The sequence below is a fragment of the Astatotilapia calliptera genome, chromosome 19 (assembly GCF_964374335.1).
Source record: "Astatotilapia calliptera chromosome 19, fAstCal68.1, whole genome shotgun sequence".
Taxonomy (NCBI): domain Eukaryota; kingdom Metazoa; phylum Chordata; class Actinopteri; order Cichliformes; family Cichlidae; genus Astatotilapia; species Astatotilapia calliptera.
This window is the reverse complement of record NC_137440.1, coordinates 23,910,527-23,934,320: the sequence shown is the minus strand read 5'-3', so window position 1 is coordinate 23,934,320 and position 23,794 is coordinate 23,910,527. Positions and strand designations below refer to the sequence as shown.

Below are 23,794 nucleotides of genomic sequence, written 5' to 3'. Positions count from 1 at the left end.
CTAAATGAACCAAGGATGACTCTTAGTGTAATTCATGTGAGAATTGGTTAAAAACACTTAATTTGCTCTTTTGTAGGTATTTCAGTTGCAGACTTGTCTTCAGAGGAATTGGAGCTCACTCAGCTGCTCTGTGAGAGTCTCCTGGTTTCAGATGGTGAGATCAATCCTGGTGGAGAAGAAGCAGCTCTAAGTGCTTGCAGCAGACTTCGACATACAGTGGACACACTGCTAGAGCTGCTCAACCAAGCCAATACGCAGGTAAAGGAAGTAGAGATGCTCTTCATTCCACATAGGGTTTTTTTTTTTTTTTTTTTCCCTGTTTTACAGCCTTGCAAGGTGTCTGATCATTTTATGCTGGTCATTTCTCCAGCTGGAGCAGACTCACAGTGTTCATCTTTCTCTGGAGGAAAAGTTTTCTCAAGGCAGAGAAGACTCTGCACAACTCCTTGAACAGCACAAGCGTCTAATGGAGCAGCTTGATCAGGAGGCCAAGCTTAAAAGTCAGCTTCAGGTGGAGCTTCACAAAGCAGAAGGTGAGCACTATGTCTTTGTTTGGCATACTGCTGCTGTCTTCTGATTATGCTGCACATTTAGCACTTGCACCACAGTTTAACAGCTCTGCCGTTTGTAACGCTCAGTCGTGTTTGAGGTCGTTCCCTTTTTAAATAAACTTGTACCATTTGCATGATTTCTTCAGGTCTTCTTGAAGGCTACATGGCTGAAAAAGCAGCCCTAGAGGAGTCTCTACAGCAGAAGGAGACTCAAGAGGAGAGGCTTGTGGAGGAGCTAGAGGACCTGAAGGTGAAGCTACACCAGATGGAGGGTCTTACCGCAGAGCTGGACACTCTCAGAGTGAAGCATCATGAGCTGACTGAGGAGCATGCCATCCTCCTGCGACACAAGGAGCATCTCTCTGCTGGACTTGGGGAGAGAGAGAAAGGTTAGTGGAGGGGAGTACAAAAACATGAAATCATTTGTCTGCATAAAATGCTACATGACCTCTTTAGCGAGTTTGACTGTGCGCTTATATAATGTCTGTGCTCAGACGTGTCTTCTCTCCGTAGGCCATTGGCTCAATTTAGATCCTGACGCAGGTTTGTGGGTCAGAGTGGAGTATTAGTGTGTGAGAAGGGAGTGGGGATGAATATGCAGTATATTTGCAGTGCTGTGAGGTTGCTTTTTGTAATATTGCAATTACCAATAGCGTGTGGCAAAGCATCTTGGAGTGCTGTCATTTGCTGTTCTATTTCTTAAGGCAGATTATGCTGAATTCTCAGTATTTAACCTCACTCATATTCTGCCTCTGCTTTTTTTTTTTTTTTTTTTTTTTTTTTAAATTCATCTGAATTTAACTGAATGAAAACAATTTTACTGACTTTAATTCCTCTTTTTATTTTTCAAGCTTTGTTGGCAGAGACTGATCGTTTGTCCCAAGATAGGCTGGACTTGCAGCGGCAGGCAGAGAAGGACCACCGCTCTCTGTCCCTTCGTCTCCGGACTCTGGAGAGGGAGCTCGAGGAGCAGGAAACCAGAGGCCTGGAGACGGAGCTGCACCACAAGACCCACACTGAAGACCTCAACCAGCGTGTCCAAGCACTGGAGAAGCAGCTTAAACATGACAGGCAGTTTATCGAGGTGAGGCTTGACAAATTAAACTGGTGTGTAATCTTTGGGTTTGTTTGCATTTGGATATCATGGATTCTTTCTTGATTGTTTTTCCAAGGTTATTAAAGTGTCATAGACTATTTTCCAAGTTGGTGCTTAATGCAGCGGACAGGCTTTCACTGAATTTGTTGCCTTCCATAATAGGAGCAGGCTGTGGAACGTGAACACGAGCGGGATGAGTTCCAGCAGGAGATCCGCAGGCTTGAGGCCCAGCTCAGACAGACTCCTAGTGTGGATAATAAAGGATACCAGGTGAGGCACTTAACTGTGTGTGTCTGTAAATATTACAGCTTTTCTCAGCCTGTGATTTGGTCACAAAGTATTTCTTAAACTCAAAACAGAAGTACCTTAACAGCAGCTTTTGTTCTTCTTTTCTTTTTCCTTCAAACATTGTCTTATCAGATCTACTGCTATCCTGTAATTCAGCCTAAATTTCAAATTCATTACCACAGGCATAGTCTCAGTTAAAACTCTCGTGTTTGGATCAATGGCTTTGTTGGCTTCAACAACAGATGTCTTTTTTTGTGTGCAATGTTTTGTGATTTAAACACAGGTTAAAGTATTTCAATGCTCTGATTTATATCTACCCATAAATACTGAAGCACGATGTATTTAACCAGAATTTGTTAAACAAAATGTTTCTGTTTCTAGTGTGTCGCAGTTGTAGTGTTTGTTTGGTGTGATTACTGTTTGCAAGTCAGCTGTGGAGTACATAGTGTTACTGGTGTTGAAGTGATGAATGTGGTGTTTGCCAATGAGCCTGACTATTACCATGTGTTTATCCCTGTGCTGAATGGATTGCTGTAGTTTGAGGACTTGGTTCTGCAGGTATGAAATCTAACTGTAGCATGCTTGTCTTAGCTCTCTGTCGTGCATGGTGTCTGTGTGTGGTTTGCATCATCTTTTTTGTAGTGCTTATGTACTGGTTATAGGTTCTGCATTCATTAGTATTCAGTAGTCCATTTGCTAATATTCATTTGCATCTTTTTCATACGTCATCTGTCTTTCATCTTCATGTTGCTGCTCTCTGAAATGGCTTAAATTCAGTGTCCCAACCAGTGGCTGCAGATCTGGATTGGCTGTGTTTATGTTTTTTGTTTTTTTTTGTTTTTTTTAAAGCATCTTATCATGTAAGCGTTTTGTTCTTTGGCTTGTTTGTTTTTTTTTGTTTTTTTTAAAGCATCTTATCATGTAAGCGTTTTGTTCTTTGGCTTGTTTGTTTTTGTTTGTTTTAAATTTGCAGTTTTCCATCTTAAAACCCTGAAACTGAATCAATCTTTCTGCCTCTGCAGGTTGAGAGCTTGCAAGGTGTTATCAAAGATAAGACCGAGGACTATTCTTCTTTGCTTGGAACCTGTCAGCAAGCCCAGTGCGATCTTGCAGAACGCAATGAGGAGATAGACAAGCTGGCCGGTCGAATCAGAGAGTTGGAGCAAGCGCTGCTCAACAGTGTAGAGAGTAACAGATGCGTCGGTCAACTGGAACAAGAACTTCAAAAAGCGAAGCTGAGAGAGCAGGAGCTTACACAAGTAAGGGCAAAGTGCACACTTTGAGTTCAGGTGAAGTGTTGGTGTGCATCCTCCCTCAAGAGTTAGCTGATGTTCTCGCTCTCTTTGTCAGGATAAACAGGCACTAGAGCAGCAGCAGCTGTCCAGCAGGCTTCAGATCTCAGCCCTGCAGTCCAAATTGGATGAGACGAGACACTGTTACCATGACAACATGCGTGACCCCACCCAGGAGCTTAAGGATGCCCTAGACACTGCTCAACAGAGTCTACAGAGCAAAGAGCAGGAGGTCTGTTAGGTTTTATGTAACGCTAGTTTTTAGTAGCTAAGAAGATTTGAGCAGATGTGTGGTGGCGGTTGTTGTTTGACACGTTTTGCTGTGCTGCCACCTTTTGGTTGGAAAAATGTTTGTGATGTCTTAGTCAATCTTTTAAAGCCATAAGTCTGATTAGTTATCAGCAAATGCAGAACTTGAAAATTGTATTTTGGTTTTGATTTAAATAGTTACGTTGCATTTCTTAGGTTGAGGTTCTGCTTGGCCAGCTGGAGACCGTGCAGAGAGACTTGAATATAAAGGAAGCTGAAGTAAAACACCTCACACTACAGCTGGAGCTGCTGACTAATTCCAATGCAGCACATGTTAATGAGCTCCAAGAGCAAATTACTGCCCTGAAGGTAAGAAGTGGGATGTGTTTCTCAGATGACTAAACAATGTAACTGACCTAAAATATGTTACACTATACAGTTCAATACAATTCAATAAGTTGCGTTGGTCCAACATTTGTACTTTCATGTAAAACCATGACTGCAGCAAAGAATACTTGTGCCATAATTATATTGTCATCTCAGCTTTTGAAGACTTGGTTTTTTTTTGTGAGTCTCCTCCCTTCCTGCGGTTACTTTACTGTAGCCTTAGCTTACTTGCACACTTCATGGCTGATAAAAGTAAGATGATTACTTGTTGCATTTACTTTTCTGTTGCTACATCAACTTCTATCAAGCCTGCTACGTCAGACTGCTACACCCAAACAAAGCCTGACTGAAATTTTTTTTTAAATTATTATTATTTTTTTTAAATGTGACTGAGTGAAGCAGTGCAGATGGGAAGACTGTTTTATCTGCTGCTCTGAGCTAGCCCTGTACTGTGAATCACAGGTTTTTACAGTTTAAAACGCATCGATAACATTTTTTTAATTTTTTTAAATATCAGTTTTTCTGGTTTTGCAGCAGATTTATTTTTTCTCTATTTAATATTTCCTCAGTTACACTCATTATGGTTACTTGAAAAACAGTTGAATCTGAGGATAACTGATAATGCACCACCAATTCCAGGAAAATGTGTCTGCCCTGACGATACTTAAGGAGGAAAAGGAGCAACTTTGCAAAGAAGATGAAATGGATGAAGAGACGCTCCCTTCAGCACTTCTTCAGGAGAAAAACCACGAGATCGACCACCTCAACAGTGAACTCCAAAGACTGGAACAGGAACTTGAGAATACCAGCGATAACAAGGTCAGTGTAAACGCTAACTAAATATTTGAGTGCACATACCTGGTGAGGCCATGATTTATTTTTAATGGAATCGTTTTGATTGTTTTTTTTGATAAAAGGTTCTGGAAGCTGAGCTTGAAGATCTGCGCTCACAGGTGGAACATCTTAAATCTGAAATCACAAGAGTGCGCCAAGACAAACAGGAAGAAGAGGAGCGCCTTCACGAGGTAATCAGTACGCTGCAAGCAGAACTCGCCACCCTGGGACCCAACCTGCATGAAGTCAGTGACTCTCAGGACGGTGACAGCATCAATCCTTCACCCGCCCCCAGCCCCGAACCTCAAAACGATACCATCCAAGAACAAGAGAAGAAAGCGGGGCCGAACAGCCTAAAGCATGAACTCAGCCTGACTCATTCTACCGCCTCCCGATCTCTTCGTTCTCGTATCAAGGCCCTTCAGAGTCAACTCGAGACTGCAGTGGCAGAGAAAGAGGGACTGGAACGATTACTGCTCACCCAGGAGGAAGAGTACAGAGGGCACGGGGAAGAATTTGGAAAGAGGCTAAAAGCTGAGAGAGAAAAGTCAGATGAAATCCAAAGTCTCCTCTCCCTGAAGGAAACTGAGCTGGAAGAGGTCACAGCCCAGCTAGAAGAGGAGAGGGAGAAGAGGAAGCTATCAGAGGAGGAGCGGAACGGCTGGAAAGTTCAAGCAGAAGAGGCGGGTACCCTGCAGGAGGAAAAAGCCCGCCTCAGCTCTCAGGTTTTGGAACTCCAGACTAATGAAGAGGAGAGGGTGCGAGAGATCAAAACTCTAAAAACAAAGGAGACGGAGATGGAAATGGAAATGGGCATCCTCAGAGAAAGCAGTCTCACTCTTGAGAGACAAGTCCAGGAGCTACGAGCAGAGGTGGTCGATATGGAGGAACAGGTGGCTCAGGAAAGGGCAAGAATTAAAACCCTGGAGACTGTGAAGGGGGAGCTTTCTGCTGAACGTGAGGCACTGAGGAGGAGAGAGGGCCAGCTCCAAGAGGAAATTGAAAAGCTACAACAGGAAGTGACTTCACTGAGAGCCCTCATCCAGGACCTGACAGTTAAGCTAAACGAAAACGAAACCAGTCAAGAAGAGGCTCAAAAGGAAGTGCTGGTAGGTGTTGGTTTAGTTTTAAAGAACAAACCTTATTATTGGCTCATTCACTTTGAACACAGCTATCTGTCATCAGTGATGGTCTAATTTGCGGATACGTCGGCCATATTTCTGTCTCCCATAAACCTTTACTGTCTTTGTGTGTATGTACAATTGGAAGGTTGGTGGTTCGATCCCTGGCTGCTCTAGTCTGACACATTCATTGGAGTATGAACATGTGTGACTGTTGGATTAAAAACATTTCAGCATAGGAAAAAAGTGCTTGTATGAATGGGTGAATGAGACACGTTTGTATAAACCGCTTTGAGTGCTGCAGGAGAGTAGAAAAGTGCTATACAAGAATCGCTCAATTTATCATTCAATCTGTAATAACCATATAATATTAAAATGTTTTAACTGTTTGAGTATTTCATTAAACAGAGCAGTAAAACATGCTCTAATCTTCAGTTTTTAAAATTGTAATAGTTTCACTGAACAAATCTGTTTATTGTCACTCAAAAGAGTTATTTTTCAAAAATGTCAGTTGTCCAGCAACCTCTTTAAAATTAAACAAGCCTCAGTACGAAACAGGAAATATTTTGCTGCTGCTTTTCTTTTTCTTTCCCCTCTGAAGCATACAGCTGTGCCGCAAGACCACATCTGGTTATAATTAGGGGCGTTGCTGTTGTGACGTGGCGCAGCACTGAGAGATAGCAAAATCTTGACCCGCACAGAGGAAGTGACATTAAAAAGAGGAAGCAGGAAGAAAATCTTTGGTAGCACTGGCTTTTAAAGCTGTGTTGCACTTTATTTTTCGTGTTTTGTTCTAACTTGGCAGGATGTGGTAAGAAAAGAGAGCATGACTTATTTAATGCACTGGTTAGTTTGTAGCATGTCTCTGCATTTTATCGGAGCTTGTTGTTTTTGTTTTTTACTAGTTCACAGCTGCTTTTGGCAAATTTCTCTCTTCATGTTACATTGATGTAGTTGTTTGTAATGCGAGTGAAAGATTACAGCTTATGCAACAGATGCATACACTGACTATACTCAGTAAAATGCTGTTATATTTGAAAGTGTTTAAATCTGGTTATATAAGGTTTGTGTATGTTTTCTTTTTTTGGGGGGGGCTAAAGGAAAAGGGGTGTGATATGACACTTAATGTTTCTGTGGATGTCTTTCTTCCACTTCAGACCCATGCTGAGGAGACCTTGGCTAAAGCAGACACTGCCTTGAGACAAAAGGAGGTTGAGCTGTCCAAGCTCAAGGAAGAACATCAGGCTCTGAGGACAGAGCTGACTGCACTGAGACAGGGTCTGAGTACCAGTACAGAAAGGGCTGAAAAACTGCATGAGGAAGTTCAGGTGGGAATCGGAGTGGACCACACATTATCAGATAAGATGTATAGTGGTTTTAATGTGGTGGTCTGAGTGCTTGAAGCTTGACTGCTGCGTTTTAATGTCACAATTTCTCTGGCAGACCAAAGATCGTGCTCTCATTGACCTTGAAGCGGACAACCAACAACTGAAGGCAGAACTTCAAAGCGTTCAGGAGGACTTGGCTGCACAGGAGGAGGAATTGGCCTATCAGCAGAGAGAGCTGCAGCAGCTCCGACAGCAGGGCCAACAGGACACACTTCAGGGATACCCACATAAGGGTGAGCACTAAATAAGTCTTTGCACTGATTGTGTGAGGGTAAATATTGATTTATGATTATGTGCAAGCCTATAAAAAGCAATGACAATGGAAATCTATTTGACCTAGCCTTTTATGTTTACAAGGAACAGTGGAATTTGGGTTTTAAAATAAGAAATGCAAACTTTGTTTAAAACATGATTTATAGAGCCCCCTGAACATTTTAACAGAAACATGTTCTCATACTGATCTTTTTTTTTTTTTTTTTTTTTTTTTCCCCCCTCGCTGTCAGATATTTCTGTCGGAGCTTTCGAGGACATTGTGTCTCACCACGAAGACTCTCTGAGCTCTCCGGAGGTTTTAAGAAGACTCGAGTGCTCTGAGGACCGAATCCTTGAACGTTTCCACACCTCTGAGCTCAGTGGCTTGAATAACACAGGCCTGGACCTCCCCCAGGTCAAACCCTCTCCCAGGGTTGTAATGGAGCCTCCTTCACACTCCAGGACGATCACCCCAGACCCAGCTACACAGAGTTCCCACTCGCCACGCTCTGTGTCCGTGTCTGAGAACTACTCCATCCTCGATTCACTGGATGCCGATAAAGTATGTAGTTCGAGCTCAGATATGTAAACCATGTGTTCATTTCTTTTGGTTTCAGTTCTCACTCAGATTATTATGTTTTCTTGTTCACAGGTACGTGAATTGGAAGGACTTGACCTAACGACTCCTTCCTCACCACTTGGCTCCACCTCTTCCTTGTCGGCACCTGAATGGGCCAGTGACGGATATGGCAGCAGTGAGTATTTCCACACCTGTGACTTGTGAGGATTTTGAGTCACTTTTATATCTGGATATTCTGCATAAAGGCAGCTGAACGTCGCTGTTCTCCTCTTATTCAGATGTGAGTTCAGAACTGGGTGCTAGGCTGAGACTGGAGTTGGAGCAGACTGAGAGACTGGATGCTCAGTTTATTGAGTACCTCCGCTGTAGAGGAGTTGACCCCACCGCTAACACGGACAGTGCTGCGGGCAGTATGAGCTACAGTGATGATCTGTTGTCACCTGAGCTTCAGGTAGGCTTCACACACATTTGATAAACATGTTAAACTAACAAAAAGCCAGATTTTTCTTCACTTCACTTTCTTCACGCAGGGACTGTTGAAGAAAGTTTATCAAGAAAGCTGCAGAATTCTGACCTTGTCTCAGCGTCGTGTCAATCCATCAGCACAGTCTCATGTGTTGGACTTAAAAGCCTGCTCACTGAGTCTGTCGCAGCATCATGCTGAAGATGGCTCTGCTGTACTGCACCACCAAGATAAATCATCTAATCCTCCCATGAGCTGGCAGCAGGAGAAGAGGGCATTGCAGGAGACTGTGATTGCACTCAGAGAGCTGCTCTGTCGAATGGCACAAAGACACTCCCAAGTGAGTTTCAAGCGCTGGTTCAAAATTTCTTCTATTTAAAGGATAATTTGTTTTAAATCGGTTATTGGCATGAAGATATTATTTTTCATTCAGGTGTAAGATGAGTTTAACTTAACATGGTGCATTAACTTACCTTGTATCTGTATAAATCTTTTTTTTTTTTTTTTTTTTTCACCATCTTTCTCAGACTGATGACAGAGTTGACAGTAACTGGCACAGAGATCAATTGCAGACTGAACGACGGGATGAATCCCAACTGAGGGCAGAGCTGGAGGAGAGCCAGAAACAACTCAAATGTGCACATGACGCTCAGCAAGAGCAGAAGAACAAAACGATGTCGCTCAGGTATGTATTACCTGCTCAGAATACAGGCACTTAAACAGGCCTCCCCTGTGAATCAGCATTTTGCAAATCAGATGGGTTTCAACTTCATTGTTGAGGCATGTTAAAGGGCCCCTTTCCTAAACTTTTTATTTTTTATTTTTAATGTTTTAGTCTAAATGTAACTATGGTAAAGTTGGAAATGACCAATTTTCTTCAGGCTGACGATAGAAGAGGCTGAGGAAGCTTTGAGGAGAGAGCAGGCCAGAGTGTGTGAGCTTCAACAAGAACTGGAGCAGGAGAGGGCTCTAAGTCTGCGTAAAGGAAGGGAGGAGGAGGAAAGGAGAGAGGTAAGAGAGCACTAAAAATGGACACTACTAAAATTTTCTATTCGTACAGAAAACTTCAGTTCGCTACATTTGTAACATCACTACCCAATGTTTGTGTTTTTATGCAATGTACTCTGTCTAGAATGTACAGGTGTCTTCTGAGAAGCTGAGGTCAGAGGTCATGTCTCTAAAGGGGCAGGTGGAGCAGGAAAGGGTGGCCTGTAGCAACCTGAGACAAGAACTTCAGATTGAACAGTCCCGCTGTTTGCTGCTAGAGAAACGCCTGGAGGACACTCAGAAGGAGCTAGAAGATGAACGCAAACGTTCTTCCCAGCAACAAGAGCTCAGCTTGCAAGAAAAGACTCGTCAGGAGCTCCTGCTGACTGAAGCAGAAACTCGCTTGACTGAAATTCACTCGAAGCTTGCAGATTCTCACAGGAAGCTTGATGAAGAGCAAGACCGCTGCTCCAGGCAGGTGGATGAGCTCAGCCGTAGACATGATGCCGACGCTGCAAGAGACAGGAAGTTCATCTCGGACTTGCGCTCCCAGCTAGAGCAAGAGCGAAGGCAAGGGGAGGAGTTGGCAGCTGTGGCGGACAGACTGAGGGCAGAGTTACTACAGAGCAGGAGGCGATGGGAAGAAGAGGACAGAACGAGGAGGGAGGAGCTTCAGAAGGAGCAGGAAGCAGCCACCCGAAATCGTATCACAATTGAGACTCTGAAGGAGCAGAAACAGGAAGCAAACCAGGCTTTAGAGGTGGAGCGAGAGCAGTCCAGGCGCCAAGGGGTGGAACTCGCAGAGCTGAAGGAGAGACTCCGAGTGCTGAAGGACAAAGAGAGGGAGAGGGAGGAGCAGTGGGAAAGGGAAAAGAGGAAGGAGATGCAAGAGCAGATGGAAAGAGAGAGGCGACAGGAGAGGATCAACAGCAAAGTGGTAAGATGCATCAGCCCAAATCTTCTCTAGTGTACTCACTGCCTATGCAAATCCATACAGACACATCATTGTGAACATTTCTGACTTTAGTGTGAGTTGGAGTTGTTGAGGCAGCAGGACCAGCAGCGTATGCAGGAGCTGCAGCGCACTCTGGCAGAGCTGGAAAGAGACGAGAGAGAGATGGCTGCTCAGCGCCTGTCTGGACAAACAGCGGGACAACAACGCGAAGCTGAACCTTTCCAGCACCCCCACACCAACCTCCATACTGATGGTGGCCAGGCAGGAGTGTTAAAGCAGCACCAGCAGGTATTCAAGTGCTTTAATCCCTATGAGGAATCCAAACTATTGTGACAAAGTTTTTCATTAGGATTACATTTTAGCACATGTAATCATTGCTAAATGAACTTTTTCTCACCTTAGACGCCGTCCAAGTCGTCTTCCAACCTGTTGGAGACGTTACTGAAGGAGAACTCTGAGTTGACAGAGCGTGTGACATCACTGAGCCAGGAGAGGGCCACTCTCAAACACAAACTCACCTGCCTGGAGCGACAACTGCGCCGCACAGAGAATGAGCTCGCCAAGGTCACCGCAGAAACCGAAAATAGGCCTGTCTACGACATATCCAGCCAGAGCAAGGTCAGTAGGCAGCACATCAGGATAAATTAGGGGTGTAATAACCATTTTTGCAACAGCTTTTCAAGAACAGATATTGACTCCAAAGGACCTAATTGCCATTTCTGGCTTCGCTGTACGCTGTTGGTTGTATAGGGATGAAATGTTGACAGCGTTTGCTTGATTTGCAGCTTCAGCGTTACTATGAGCGCTACCTGCGAGCTGAGAGCTTCAGGAAAGCTCTGGTGTACCAGAAGCGTTACTTGCTGCTGCTGATAGGAGGATTCCAGGAGTGTGAACAAGCCACGCTGTGTCTTATCGCTCACATGGGAGCTCGACCCTCACCCCCAGTCTCCTCCAAGCGTAGACCCCTCGGACGATTTAGGGCTGCAGTGCAAGTCATAATTGCGGTCTCAAGGTAAGAAATGTATCATCATATACATATTAGTTGTATTCCCTAGAAGGCAGAGATTATTAGTTAATTCCATGCACTTTTTCAGAATGAGGTTCCTGACGAGGAAATGGCAGAAAGCAATCCGAAGATTATCAACTGGGGTTGTCAATGGGCATGCTCCAGGTCAGCTCTGTCTACATAGTTTAGACTTGCGTGTATTATCCAAGTGAGTATGAGTGCATAGGTAATTTAATTTTATTGTTCCTGGCAGGGCCTAAAGCTGAAGTTTTAAGGCAGCAGCAGCCAAGATCAAATTCTGACCCGACACAGATCCGAGACAGCAGCGCCATCTACATAGACACTCTGTCAGCGCTCGTCCCACCCAGCAAATCGCCCTTCAGGCTGCGCCACAGGTTTGGCCTCGCTTAGCAGATTTTATTAGAAACTGATATGATTCAATTAGTTTTTAGGTTTTTTTTCGTCTTCTTAAATACGCTTTCTACACTCTTCAGGTCACACTCCAGTACCCCTTTGGCCTCTGTACAATCAGGTGGAACAGCTCAGGATCCAGAACAATCCCTGACAGAATATATCCGTCATCTAGAGAAAGTCCAGCAGCGGTTGGTGGGAGCCAAGCAAGGTGAGTAGCATTTAGAATACGAAAGAGGGGAGAGGGGGGGGGTTATAAGGTATTCACTGCGAACATAGGGTGTATCCCTAATGGTAAGTTCATTGGTTTACAGGTGGGAACACTGTTGCTGTATGTCTGCTTGGCCATAGCAAACCATGACAGATTGAGCAGTGCACAGGCTTGAGAGAAAACACTGTGGTGATGGTCTTCAAACAGCTCAACACTGACAGCATTGGGTTTGCCTTATTGAGCACAATTTAAGGGGTTCTGAACACTTAATTTATTTGAATATCAAACTGGAAGATGTTTCAGGGCACTGGGATATAGCACTTGTACCAGCATCAGACTACACAATAGTAGCCTAGGAATGGCCCAAGTGTACTTTCAGTACAAGTGTACTTTCAGTACACTCTAAAGAACACAAGATAATACTTGTAAACATGGAAAAGGGAGGAAAGAGTCACACAATCATCTCTCTTGGAAGTGCCCTAAACCAAATTAACCAACCAGCCACGAGACGGCTTTACTGACAAGTGACTAAATTGTATCGGGCTCTTTAAAATGACTTTCAGCTGCTCCCTGGTCACCACAGCAGGTTGCTCCACATGTTTAATTTGGCAAGGTTTTATGCCAGATGCCCTTCCCCGACATAACCCTGAAGGAGTTATGCCGGGGAGCTTTTGCCTGGGAAGCAAAAGCTTGCTGGTTCCCTACATAAAGGAGACCATGTTGGGCTTTTTGCATATATAAATGCACTTTGTGCTGTTGAAGAAACTCCCAGGTACCTGAAAATTCTGTTAAAATGTATTGCAGGCATGAGCATTCTAGTCTGCTTTGTCTGCCATTGAAAGAATTTGTGAATCTGACTGTGTGACTTAGCAACCCTCTAAAAAGATAAATGTTGTGTGAGCTGATCCTGGTGCTTCATGCATGTCTCCTAAATAAATCACCCTGTTTCTGGGAGATGTTTCCTATGCATTTTTATAGCCATTAGTCTGGTGCAAGTCAGTTAACCATTCAGATAGATAGATATATATAATTTTTTTTTATTTTTTATTTTTTTTTCCTCCCACCCCCTGGGACCATACTGGTTTAAAAAAATGAAATAAAATTGTTTCCACATCCCACAAAACCTGTGCTCTATCATCTTCCAACCTAGTAAACAAGACTCATTTATCCCCACCCCCCAAAGAGGAAAGGAAACTACAGTCACCCTGTTCCCCTGATATGATTGGTTATCGGCAGCACTGGCTGCAAGAGAACGGGACTTGGCTGTACCTGAGCTGCTTGTCGCCCCTTTACCTATATGGGCCAGGTGAGTGTGAGTGTAACACACTCACTCCACTGAAGGACAAAGTAGCACAGTGCTCAGGGACTGACTTGTCACTAGTCACCGAGCACAGTCTATTACAGGGGATAACTTTGGTCTGGAAATGTACATGTCCTGCAGGGTTGTTCTATAAAATTGAATTCAAACGTATTAAATAATAATTTTTGAGAGACATGTCATGTGGTGTGCTGTGAGATCTGGCTGTCAATGCAGTGAGAAGCTAAGCTGTCAGAAATGTGATACTGAGGCATGATGATGCCATAATAAGTGATGATTCAAGATTTAAACCGTGGCTGAGCACATGGCAGAGCTTCCTGTCAACACGGTGAACGAGTTGAATGCATCTGGAAAAGTAGAACAAAGGAGGTACATAGTTACATCGAGTACAATGTCTGAAGCCCAGCTGGCTCTGTATGTGTGAAGAAAAGAGGTTAAGCTGGTGCAGTAGATGCATAACGTGGATGCAAAACCCTGCAGAGCATGAAGTCACTGAGTGGAATAGTTTATTCCATTTCAGCTACATTTGTTTTTATGTCTTGTTTTATTTAACTTTGTTTGTGTAAATGTTGAACTGTTTTGAGGTGCACTCTGAAATTTTGAGGGAATAGTGGCACATGCTCATCTACTTATCTCATAACTTTCGCCATCAATGCTCCTGTGCCTTACTGCTTTTAGTCTTAGAGCTAGAGATGCAGTTCTCTAACAAGAATTATGTCAGTGCTATTTTTCAGTACATTGTCATAATTTTAAAAGTCAAGTATTTTGTTTATTAACTAGTTGGAAAACTACTAAATAACTACTACATTTACTGAAAGGAACTTCTAGTCAAGACCATTTTAAACTTTAGCTTGGTTCCTGTTTATGTAAGGTGCCAGTTTTGTTGCTGCATCTAATTTTTCTTCTTCTCCCCTTTCTGTAGGTTCATCTGGTCTCCTGCCTGATCCAAAGTAGCCTGAAATCTAAAGACTGAATCTGCCTGCATATTGTTTCAAAACTGCTCATGCCTTACATCTTGTAGAAATGTATAGAAATTATAAGTTTCCTGACTTTTATACTAAATTATTTTTTAATTATTTTTGGAGGGTGATTTTTCTATCCTGTGTACTGCCAATATTTTGAAAGTCACTCTTTATACACTGTTTCTCAAACACTGTTTGCTTTTTTTGTGCTCTGTAAATGGTGTTAATGTTCTCCACACGTGTTACTAGTTTTATACTCTAAGTCTAAGATCTGTGCTAAACTTGTGCACCATTATAAAATGTAAACCACGTCCATGTTGTTTTTATCATAAAGTAAATAAAGTGTGACTATGAACCAGATGGAGTGTTTCTTGCAAAATCTCAAAACACAGGTATCCTGATAAATATTGAACAATGGCGGGGTGTTTTAGTTCTGTTTGTAGTCCACTGTTAGGCTTAATAAAGAGTTGATTTAAAACAGGAAGTTTTTAGTGCACAGAGTAAAGCAGTGAGCATTTTGGTATACTAAAGCTGTACAAAGGTAAATCCAGTCAGTAAGGAACTTCTAATTGGGTAGTTTTATTTTTGGTCTCTTTACATTTTCTACAAAAATAGGGATTTTTAAATACACATTATTACATTAGTAACAGAAACATCAGCCACTAAATCAACTATTAATGACAGCCACATTTGAGAGAGGTTAGAATACTGAGGTATTTGGGATTTTTTTTTCTTTTTTTTCCGTATGCTGATTTAGTATTATGTAACAAAGAATGGACCTATGCTAGAGGTTTGCTGTCAGCTTTGTAAGAAGTAAATAACGCTGAAATTGTGATTTAGATTAAATGAAACCAATCTTTAAATAAATCTAAAGAAATCCATGCTCTAACTTCTCCCACTTGCTCTCCTAATGAGAAAGCTGCCAAAGATACCACTCCGTGATCAGGGGTTCGTTTGTTTATTATCTCCGCCACGATGCTTTATGTTTAGTATTTTATCTGTCGTCTTTAGACTTTACACTTTAGAACACCGCCCACTCGTTTTGTTTTGGTGTGTAAAACGTTTGCCCTTCGCAGAACGTCAACACGGAATGACGGACGTTGTTGGCGTTTCAGCACAGCGACGCTAATGCTAAGCTAAGCTAATGGTGGGCGGTGTGTCGTAGATTGCGGTTTGACATCTTGCCTGTGGAGAAATAGTCCTGGACCGCATTGAAAACGTCGTTACAATTTTCTCGTATTTGTCTGGGATGTATGGATGGATACTTGGCGGATTCTCGTCGCTGTTTGAGCCCATTACGGGGCAAAACCCCACGGAGTGGCCTGGGAAAGGTAGCGTTAGCGCAGAGGTACCCACGCGACCAGGCGTAAAAACAGCAGCTTGGCGGCAGGAGAGTCACTGCAGACCCGCTAAACGGAACTACCAGAGGTCGGTGATTGAAAATGGTCTATATTTTTTTCAGTCCTAAATAGTTCACACTTCGTTGGCCATTTAATCATTTGTTTGGATTGTTGAGGGCAGTCATTCACCCTTCCAGCTAGCTAACATTAAGTTTTGAGTTAACTTTAGATGGAATTTGTTTATTCACAGCAGGTGAATTTTAAAAAACTATTTTACTGAAGTTTGCTGACAGTATGTTTATAACGGTGTCAGTGGACACCCACATCACATTTAATATCAAGTACACTCATAGCGAAAGCGGAAGTAGTCTAAAACAAACTATTATGACCGTTCCAATATTAACTTATTTTTGTTTAAAATCCTATTTAAATCCAGTAGCTTGCTACTGTAGCACAGCACGGCAGACTTGAGAGTAATTTTAACTGATTTTGTAAGCCTGCTGGTAAAGGTCGCCCAATGATATCTGCATGATTTTGTTTGGGTTCAGGCAGCACAGTCAGCAGTTTGTATATACTATCAGTACACAAACAAGCTCTAGAAAGACTGGAAAAGAAACAAATACAGTGGCATCATTGTAAATTTTGTTGGTAGAAAAAAGTATATGTTAAACTCTGAGAATTTGATACATTTTTTTTCTTGAAATGTATTTTTGTAATTTGTGAATGTGAGATTTATTTATTTATTTTTTAAAAATCTCTTTGCAAGATTATGTATTTTTGAAAACCACTCATTTCGAACCATTTTCTGTTATTACAGCGTGCATGTTGCAGAGAGTGTTTGCCAGAGTGAGCAAGTCGAAGTGAAAAGACGCAAAAGAGGTTTGTTAGAATATAAAACTGCTTAATATTTTTTGCTTCCTGACGTGGAATTCGGTGATCGTGATTTGTGGTGTCCTGTCTTTCAGATGTCGTCATCAGCTTCATGAAGAAGACTGTGGCTCGGGTAGCAGGTTTACTCAGACTGCGGAAATCACTGACGAGGTGTGAGAAGCCCAGATCTCATGAAGAAACACAGGTGAGTGCCCCGTCTGTGCTTCAGACGCATACATTTGGTATTGTTTGCTACAGTGTATCAGAGTTCATCGAATAGACAAGTACTGTAATGACTGGGAGTTCTAAGCTGAGGTGTAATGATAGGTAGACACACACCACTTCTTAGGGCGTTTTCACAGCTACTCTAAGGAGCTTGGAAAGAACAGCGTCTACACTTCTTTAAGTTGCTTCAAGATGTTTCACCTCTCATCCGAAAAGCTTCTTCAGTTCTAGGGTCAAAGGGTGGAGAGTCCCAGATGTAAGCCCCGTGGGAGTGTCCCCCAAGAGGGACAATGATCCTCTACCTAGTCAGACGACTCAAGGTGTTAAGATGGGTGTAGGTCACAATCAGCCAAGGTTTCGGGTGAGGTCATTGTGAAACCTAACCTAACCCCACCCTGTCATGTGATTTCCTGAGGTTAGATGGCCCAGGATGTGAGTAGGCGTTAAGGCGTCTGGGAAGGGATCTCAGAACTGGATTATAGATGGCAGACAGTTGGTGCCGTAAGCAACCGCCTCTGTTCAAAGGTGGTCGTTCACAGTGGACGTAAATGGCTTCTTTCACTCCTCTTTCAAACCATCTGTCTTCTCTGTCCAAAATGTGAACATTGTCATCCTCGAAAGAGTGACCTTTTTCTTTTAGATGTACAGTAGATAGACAGCCGAGTCTTGTCCCATGGAGGTGGCTCTTCTTTCCAAGCTCCTTGAAGTACGATGACCTGGATGTCTGAGAACCTTTACAGACAAAAAAAATGTCCCATAAGCCTTGCATTCTGGGATGCAGCAAGGTACTATAGATGTGCAGAGGGTCTGTACAGGCTAGCAACTAGCTGTGAAATGAATGTCAAGTCTCCATGTTGTCAAATAATCCAGAACACAGGCCCTTCTTCCTGTATTTACTTTTGTTGCTCCCACCCCAGACACATCTGGCCAATAGGACAGAACATTCTCACATGGTTTGTAGTCACGCATATTGGTTCACTTGGAGCTCACTCAGATTTTCTATGTGAAAACAAACCAAATCACAGGGAAAAGCTACAAGTTAACAAACTCATCAAGTGATTCGGACCTTTATGGAGGAGCGATTATGGCTAATTTAGGCAAAACAACACTTTAAGTCTTTTGGGAGTCTCTTTGTGAGATGTGATGCATACTACATGTGCTGCTTTATCCATGTGGATACATACAGTTTCATAGCTAACTTTATTTATCCGTGTAACTCTCTGTAATTCCATTGAATTTCCTCTGTTGATCCAGCCTGTCGCTCTAATGGGCATAGATGAGCTCCACACCTCATGGCTGAACAGTACTGAATGGAGAATGGGTAAGCGAAGATGGACCTTTTAGTGCACAATTCATGATTATACTCACGTCACTGTGTTTCAACCAAGCTTGTCAGTGCAGAATGATCTCATCCTTATACCCAATGTCATTTGTTTTGATGTTCTTTCTTCAAAGATAAACCAGTAGCTGGAGGTAATGAGAGTCAGGGAAAGAATCCTTTTCAGAGCTCTTTACCTCCTTTAATGAGGAAATACAGGCAAGTGATTCAGTACTGGAGATTTATGTAAAGTACAAGTCATCCAGTACCTTTTTTTAGCCTTTGTGCTTGCAGTCTTCAGGCTGTTCTTTTTCTTTTATGTTACCACCTATTGAAAACGGGTCCCATGCTAATCTACCTCCCTCTTTTTATTTTAATCCAGTGGGACAACGCTCCCTGTAGGGCTTCCAGACAGAGCAAAGGACAGGGAGAGGAGAGGATCCCTCCAGCTGCTGTCCTCAAGGCCTGTGCTCAGGGTGGGAAATGCTAATCCTGACCCAACATGCAATGGCTTTGGACACAACCGCTGCTACAAGCCCAGTCTTACTGTGGAAGAGGTAAATTAGTCAGTTATTTGTATATATGAAAATATACTTAAATTCCACTTTTCCCCACCTCACAGTGCCAATAATCAAACTTTAAAAGTATGAACCTCTGCACGTTCATTTCTGATATTTTTGGTGTCTTCAGGCCATAAAGCAGAATAATAAGGAGCACTACAGGCGGCTGCTGGAGATGGTGACAGAGAAATACAGCAAAAGCCAGCCACTACCTTTTAACCAATCAAAACCACAAGAGTTAGTATTAGCTTTGATTTTTATGTGTTTTTTTTTCTTTTCATTTTAATATTTCCATTGGCCATGAGCTAATAAGTGGCTTATTTTGTATTTATCCTCAGAGATCCGTTGTCACAGGTTGATCACAAAACTGCTGCTTCAGTAAAAACTTTTGAATCAGTACACAGGAAGACGGGACAGATAGGTGGGGCACTCGGCTATCCATTACAGACAAAGCTGATTTGTTTTTATTCATTGTTGACGATTACAACTAATTGCAGATTGTTATTAGTTTAACTTCACCCTTTTTTGTAATCTATAAATAATTTTGTCAATAACACATGATCAAATATCAATTAATGAATATAATTCTTTTGTAAGGTTACAAGTGGCTTTTACTTGAAAAAACAACTTTAACAATCACAGAATTGTCCAGATACTTAGTTGGGGGGGATGGTGTGTTGATTAAATCATGACTGTTTGATCTCTGGTTTATTTGTAATATATTATTAGAATAAATAAAGCCTTTCATATCACACAGTCACTTCACCCAAAGTAGGTTTAAATGCATGTATACATATTGATCAGTAAACATGTTGCAGTGACTCTTCTGTTCATGGTTTATGGTTTATTTCACAGCTGCTGCAAGTCTATTTACATGGAGAAATGCATCTGCGGCTAACGACAGGTTGGTGCGGTGCTATTTTTATTTAAACGACTGCGTCATGCATAACGAGGAATGATTGCTTTAACTTCTTTTATGCGACTCGTCTTCAGCAGGGGGAGTTTCACCTTTAGTAAGCCAATTAGTGGACCCTTTGAGGACCCACAGCCTGTTGGATATATAAAGGTAGTCACTCCTCCTCTTCTCTGACATGCCACAGCATGGATACGAGTCTGTCCTGTCCATAATCTTGACCTGTGTTGCAGCAGAAACATCCAGCAGATTTGGATCTTTCTACAGAGGTAGCTACTCGCCTCAACCTCGTGGACAGAGACACTCCTGCTGTCGGTCTGCCTGACACACATTCTGCACATACAAGGCACAGTGAGGAAGACATACCCAGACTGACCAAGGTAAGAGTCTGTGTTTAATGTGGACTTTTTATGCTGAGATTATTTATTTATTTATTTTTAATGTGTATATTGTCTGCGTGTGTGTGTAGGAAATGGCAGCAGAGGTGAGTGGAGCTTTGGCTCAAAGTGATCCCAACCGTGTCCTGAGTGCAGCTTTCAAACTTCGCATCACACAGCGAGACCTGGGTACACTACAAGAAGGCAGCTGGCTCAACGATGAGGTGAGAAAGTAGAAATGCTGGAAAGGTTTTTAAATAGAATAAATTTCATGGTTATTTTAGACAGTTATTTAATCTAAAAGCTCTTGAAAACTTCACAAAAAAGTACACAGCACAAAAAGTCAAAAACAGGACAAGAGCAAGTTTTGCACAAAAACAATGGAGGAAACAATCATGTCTGTATTTACCTTGATTTTCTTGTTTTCATAATTGTTAGATAATTGTTGTTAGTTAATGTGAGTGCTTGATTTTTATTGTGTGACGCATAATTTTATTTATCACGCCCAGGCCAGGCAGCCTTATAAGGCACCAGTGACAAAGGAGCTGAGCCAGTGGACTAACTAGATATTCTTTATTAATCATAGGGGCAGTACAAAAGAAGGTGTAATTCATTCTCAACCTCTCATAATCCCCATAGCCTCTTGCCATCCTAGAGTTCAACAGTGATGTTTGGCATAATTTGAATACATCTTCACAATTTTGGCGTTAACAAAATATCTTAAGTATTTGTCTTATATGTTTATCTTTCTTCAAATTTGATTCACATTGCTACTAAAATGTCATTGTAGAGATACTGTAGTGGTTCAGCTTCCTCAAAAACACCAAAGAGCTCCACAGCATTCTTTAAATCCCTGTTTTTTGCAGCATAATTTAATATAGAGTTATCACATGCATCATGCATTTGTGTCCTAAGAAAAACCCAACATGTCAGCTAAATCTAGCAGCTTCATAGTTCGTAAATGCATCAAGATATTTGTGTCTGATCCAGTGTTACAGGCCAGAGGTTTCTTGCTTCTTAGTGTGCCTTTTTTCCCTAAAATTAAAATTCTTACTTATTTAATTATGTTTGTAGCTGACCATCATCTATAGCACTAGCTGTTTAATACATTTAATGTCTTACAAATTATCTTCAGACTCAACCAGTATGGTAATATCATCTGCATACAATCAAATGCCCAGGGCGAAATCACCCATATAAATTGGATTCCTTAATTCTAAGAGCTAAATAAATTGTACACAGGGTAGGAGAAAGAACATCACCTTAATGCCAAAGAGTGTTAAACCAACCAGTATGCATATTATTAATTAATTGCATGTATAAATACTAATTTATGTTATTTTGTTGTAAATGTTTTGTTAAAAAAAAGCTGTAGACTCAGATTATTCAATGTGTGTCTTTAATGAGTGTTTATGTATGGCATGTTTTATATTACAATTTTTGTGTTCTCCACCAAGGTGATGAACTTCTACCTTTCCCTGATTATGGAGCGAAGCTCTGGTGAAGCAGGGCGATTAAAAGTCTACTCCTTCAGCACCTTCTTCTTCCCAAAGCTGAGGGGTGGAGGAGGCGGGCAGGCTGGAGGACACGCTGCTGTGAAGCGCTGGACCAAAGCTGTCGACCTCTTCACGTTTGACCTCATTCTGGTCCCTCTGCATCTAGGCGTCCACTGGGCATTGGCTGTGAGTCACTTTGGATCTACCAGTTTTTGACTTGCTCTGCCTAAAAATACCTGTAATATTGCAAAGGCTCACTCTGTACATCTAAACTGTGATCAGTATTTTTGCCAGTCATTGTCACAAATCAAATGTTTGCACTGTTTTTATTCCAGAGAAGCAGAAGTGCACATTTTAATCGCTCACCTTTTTCTTTGCAGGTGATAGATTTTCGATCAAAGACAGTGAAGTCTTATGACTCGATGGGCCGGAGACACGATGACATCTCGAGTCTTTTACTGTGAGTCGTCAATTTTCTCTTAAGCTCCATTTTACTGGCTACGTTAAACATGTTTTCACTATAGATTTGTTTTTACTGAAGCATTATAAATGATGTAATTGTGCTGATTTTTCAGACTCTACCTTATAGAGGAGCACAAAGCAAAAAAGGGTAGAGAGCTCGACTGCACCAAATGGACTGTTGGAAGCTTGAAAGCTAGTGTAAGTCTGTGATGAATGAAGTAACACTTCAAATGTGTTATTCCTCACAGTGAAATTAATGACTCTGTATTATGCATGTAGGAGATTCCCCAGCAGAAAAATGGAAGCGACTGCGGTGTTTTTGCCTGTAAATATGCTGACTATATCGCAAGAGGACAGCCCCTTACCTTTAAACAGGTGTGTATTCTGAAATCCCTGCCTTTCTTGGCACATTGCAGCATATCAGTGAATTGGTGTGAAACCATGTATGAAAGTCCAATTTAAATATACATATGAACAGATAACAAACGATATACGAATAACATCTGCTTCTTACTTTACAGTGCCACATGCCTCTCTTCAGGAAGTTGATGATTTGGGAAATTCTTCATCAGAAGCTGCTATAGAATAGAAGGGTCGCATCCATTGTTAATGGCCTACCAGAAGAGACTGAGTCAGTGGGAACAACCTCTCGTGTACAGTGACTACATGTGAAGTAAGAGAAGAATAAATGGGCCAAAGAAGTGGACTTTACCGACTGAGATCTAACCCAGTCTCGCTCTCCAGATCTGGAGTAACAAAGACTAGTCTTAAGAGTTAATTGTTGCTTATCGTGTCAGGGACATGTAAACATTTTGTATTCTCTGAGTTGTAATTAGAGACAGTATTTGTAACAAGTGTGTGTCTTAAAGAAACTTTGGCACTACTGACTGAATGACTTGTTATTGATTGTGTTTCCTTATTGTTTGAAGTGCTGCTTGAAGTGCCTTAAGTCTTCTCACACTGAGCTCGGCATAGTTTTTTTTGTTTTTGTTTTTTTCCCTTCAGTTGGGAAATTTGTTATTTACAACCCAACAATCTAGGTGTAGTTTACCCCTCCCAGCTATGATCAGAGTGGACAGCAGATGACTGGGGTGAAACTTAATCTTTTTCTAAAAATATAGACAATGGCAATTAAAATACCTCCTCCAGACATTTGTCTGACAAAACGTGCATGATTGAGTGCTTGTCGTAATGACAAGATGTATGATTCCCGATTATTTATGACTGGATGAGTGTATTTTGGAGTGTCTGTGTATAGTTTTTTTTTTTTCTTCATGACTGGAGTATTAATAGTTGTCTCTCCATATTTACCATAAAGCGCTGTTAGAGCTGTGAATCTGTTCAATAAGTATACTGCAGCAGGCTATTTAGGGCTGTTACAAAGACTCGAATTATAGTATACTCCATTTAAAAGACAAACTACTGTACACACATGCATGTTTGTGCTCATGTCTTTTTTCTTTTTCTTTTTTTTTTTGCTAAAATAAAGTATTTCTCCTTTTTTTTTAAAATTATGTATTGATTGATTTATCATTAGATTAAGTGAGATAAAGGCAAATAATCTGTGTCTGTGGACTGGATCAGCCACAAGAAAAGGTGTTGAGGGATATTAGGAAAAGTATTGCAAATATATAAGCCTGGAAAATGGAGGTTAGTATTAAAAAGAAATACAGAGATCTAATCGCAAAATAGTGTTTTTGCAATGTCCAAGGCATGTTAGGTTTTTAAATTTTTTTAAAGTCTTATGAAAATTAATCATCTCATTCATGAATATTAAGAACAGTGGTTTGATAAATTGTTTGTTCATAATAATAAAGCTGCTGTACAATAATTCTTTTCCTTTCCATCATTATAACACCAAATTTAATATAAATAAAAATTA

General features: G+C 41.6%; 2 protein-coding genes across 7 annotated transcripts in view; both read left to right on the top strand.

Moving 5' to 3' along the window:
• pcnt (pericentrin) overlaps window positions 1–14,706 on the top strand; it is a 33,776-nt gene extending 19,070 nt beyond the window's left edge. For 2 of the 5 annotated variants that reach the window (XM_026151271.2, XM_026151269.2), the window contains 28 exons: window positions 77–258; window positions 371–533; window positions 698–940; window positions 1,403–1,635; window positions 1,810–1,917; window positions 2,473–2,493; window positions 2,958–3,194; window positions 3,286–3,459; window positions 3,693–3,845; window positions 4,503–4,682; window positions 4,781–5,806; window positions 6,976–7,146; window positions 7,262–7,439; window positions 7,710–8,020; window positions 8,111–8,213; window positions 8,317–8,489; window positions 8,569–8,841; window positions 9,029–9,186; window positions 9,383–9,512; window positions 9,634–10,425; window positions 10,516–10,731; window positions 10,846–11,061; window positions 11,229–11,455; window positions 11,538–11,614; window positions 11,703–11,844; window positions 11,944–12,071; window positions 13,222–13,377; window positions 14,312–14,706. In XM_026151271.2, coding sequence (XP_026007056.2) covers window positions 77–258; window positions 371–533; window positions 698–940; window positions 1,403–1,635; window positions 1,810–1,917; window positions 2,473–2,493; window positions 2,958–3,194; window positions 3,286–3,459; window positions 3,693–3,845; window positions 4,503–4,682; window positions 4,781–5,806; window positions 6,976–7,146; window positions 7,262–7,439; window positions 7,710–8,020; window positions 8,111–8,213; window positions 8,317–8,489; window positions 8,569–8,841; window positions 9,029–9,186; window positions 9,383–9,512; window positions 9,634–10,425; window positions 10,516–10,731; window positions 10,846–11,061; window positions 11,229–11,455; window positions 11,538–11,614; window positions 11,703–11,844; window positions 11,944–12,071; window positions 13,222–13,377; window positions 14,312–14,343 — 6,203 coding nt within the window. In that variant the 3' untranslated portion in view covers window positions 14,344–14,706. The remainder of the gene's footprint in view (window positions 1–76; window positions 259–370; window positions 534–697; window positions 941–1,402; window positions 1,636–1,809; window positions 1,918–2,472; window positions 2,494–2,957; window positions 3,195–3,285; window positions 3,460–3,692; window positions 3,846–4,502; window positions 4,683–4,780; window positions 5,807–6,975; window positions 7,147–7,261; window positions 7,440–7,709; window positions 8,021–8,110; window positions 8,214–8,316; window positions 8,490–8,568; window positions 8,842–9,028; window positions 9,187–9,382; window positions 9,513–9,633; window positions 10,426–10,515; window positions 10,732–10,845; window positions 11,062–11,228; window positions 11,456–11,537; window positions 11,615–11,702; window positions 11,845–11,943; window positions 12,072–13,221; window positions 13,378–14,311) is intronic. The other 3 variants (XM_026151270.2, XM_026151272.2, XM_026151273.2) reach the window with 3 other exon arrangements.
• Window positions 14,707–15,386: 680 nt separating this feature from the next.
• senp2 (SUMO specific peptidase 2) lies at window positions 15,387–23,423 on the top strand. Of its 2 annotated transcripts, none has more exons than XM_026152630.2 (17): window positions 15,387–15,779; window positions 16,509–16,570; window positions 16,657–16,766; window positions 18,041–18,107; window positions 18,242–18,323; window positions 18,487–18,661; window positions 18,795–18,901; window positions 19,003–19,085; window positions 19,520–19,568; window positions 19,658–19,730; window positions 19,814–19,957; window positions 20,047–20,178; window positions 21,412–21,636; window positions 21,831–21,910; window positions 22,026–22,110; window positions 22,192–22,287; window positions 22,434–23,423. In XM_026152630.2, the coding sequence occupies exons 1-17, from the start codon at window positions 15,601–15,603 to the stop codon at window positions 22,494–22,496; spliced, it is 1,812 nt and encodes a 603-aa protein (XP_026008415.2). In that variant the 5' UTR covers window positions 15,387–15,600; the 3' UTR covers window positions 22,497–23,423. The 2 variants fall into 2 exon arrangements, with proteins under 2 accessions (XP_026008415.2, XP_026008414.2); XM_026152629.2 differs by having other exon boundaries at window positions 19,811–19,957.
• Window positions 23,424–23,794: the final 371 nt, after the last annotated feature.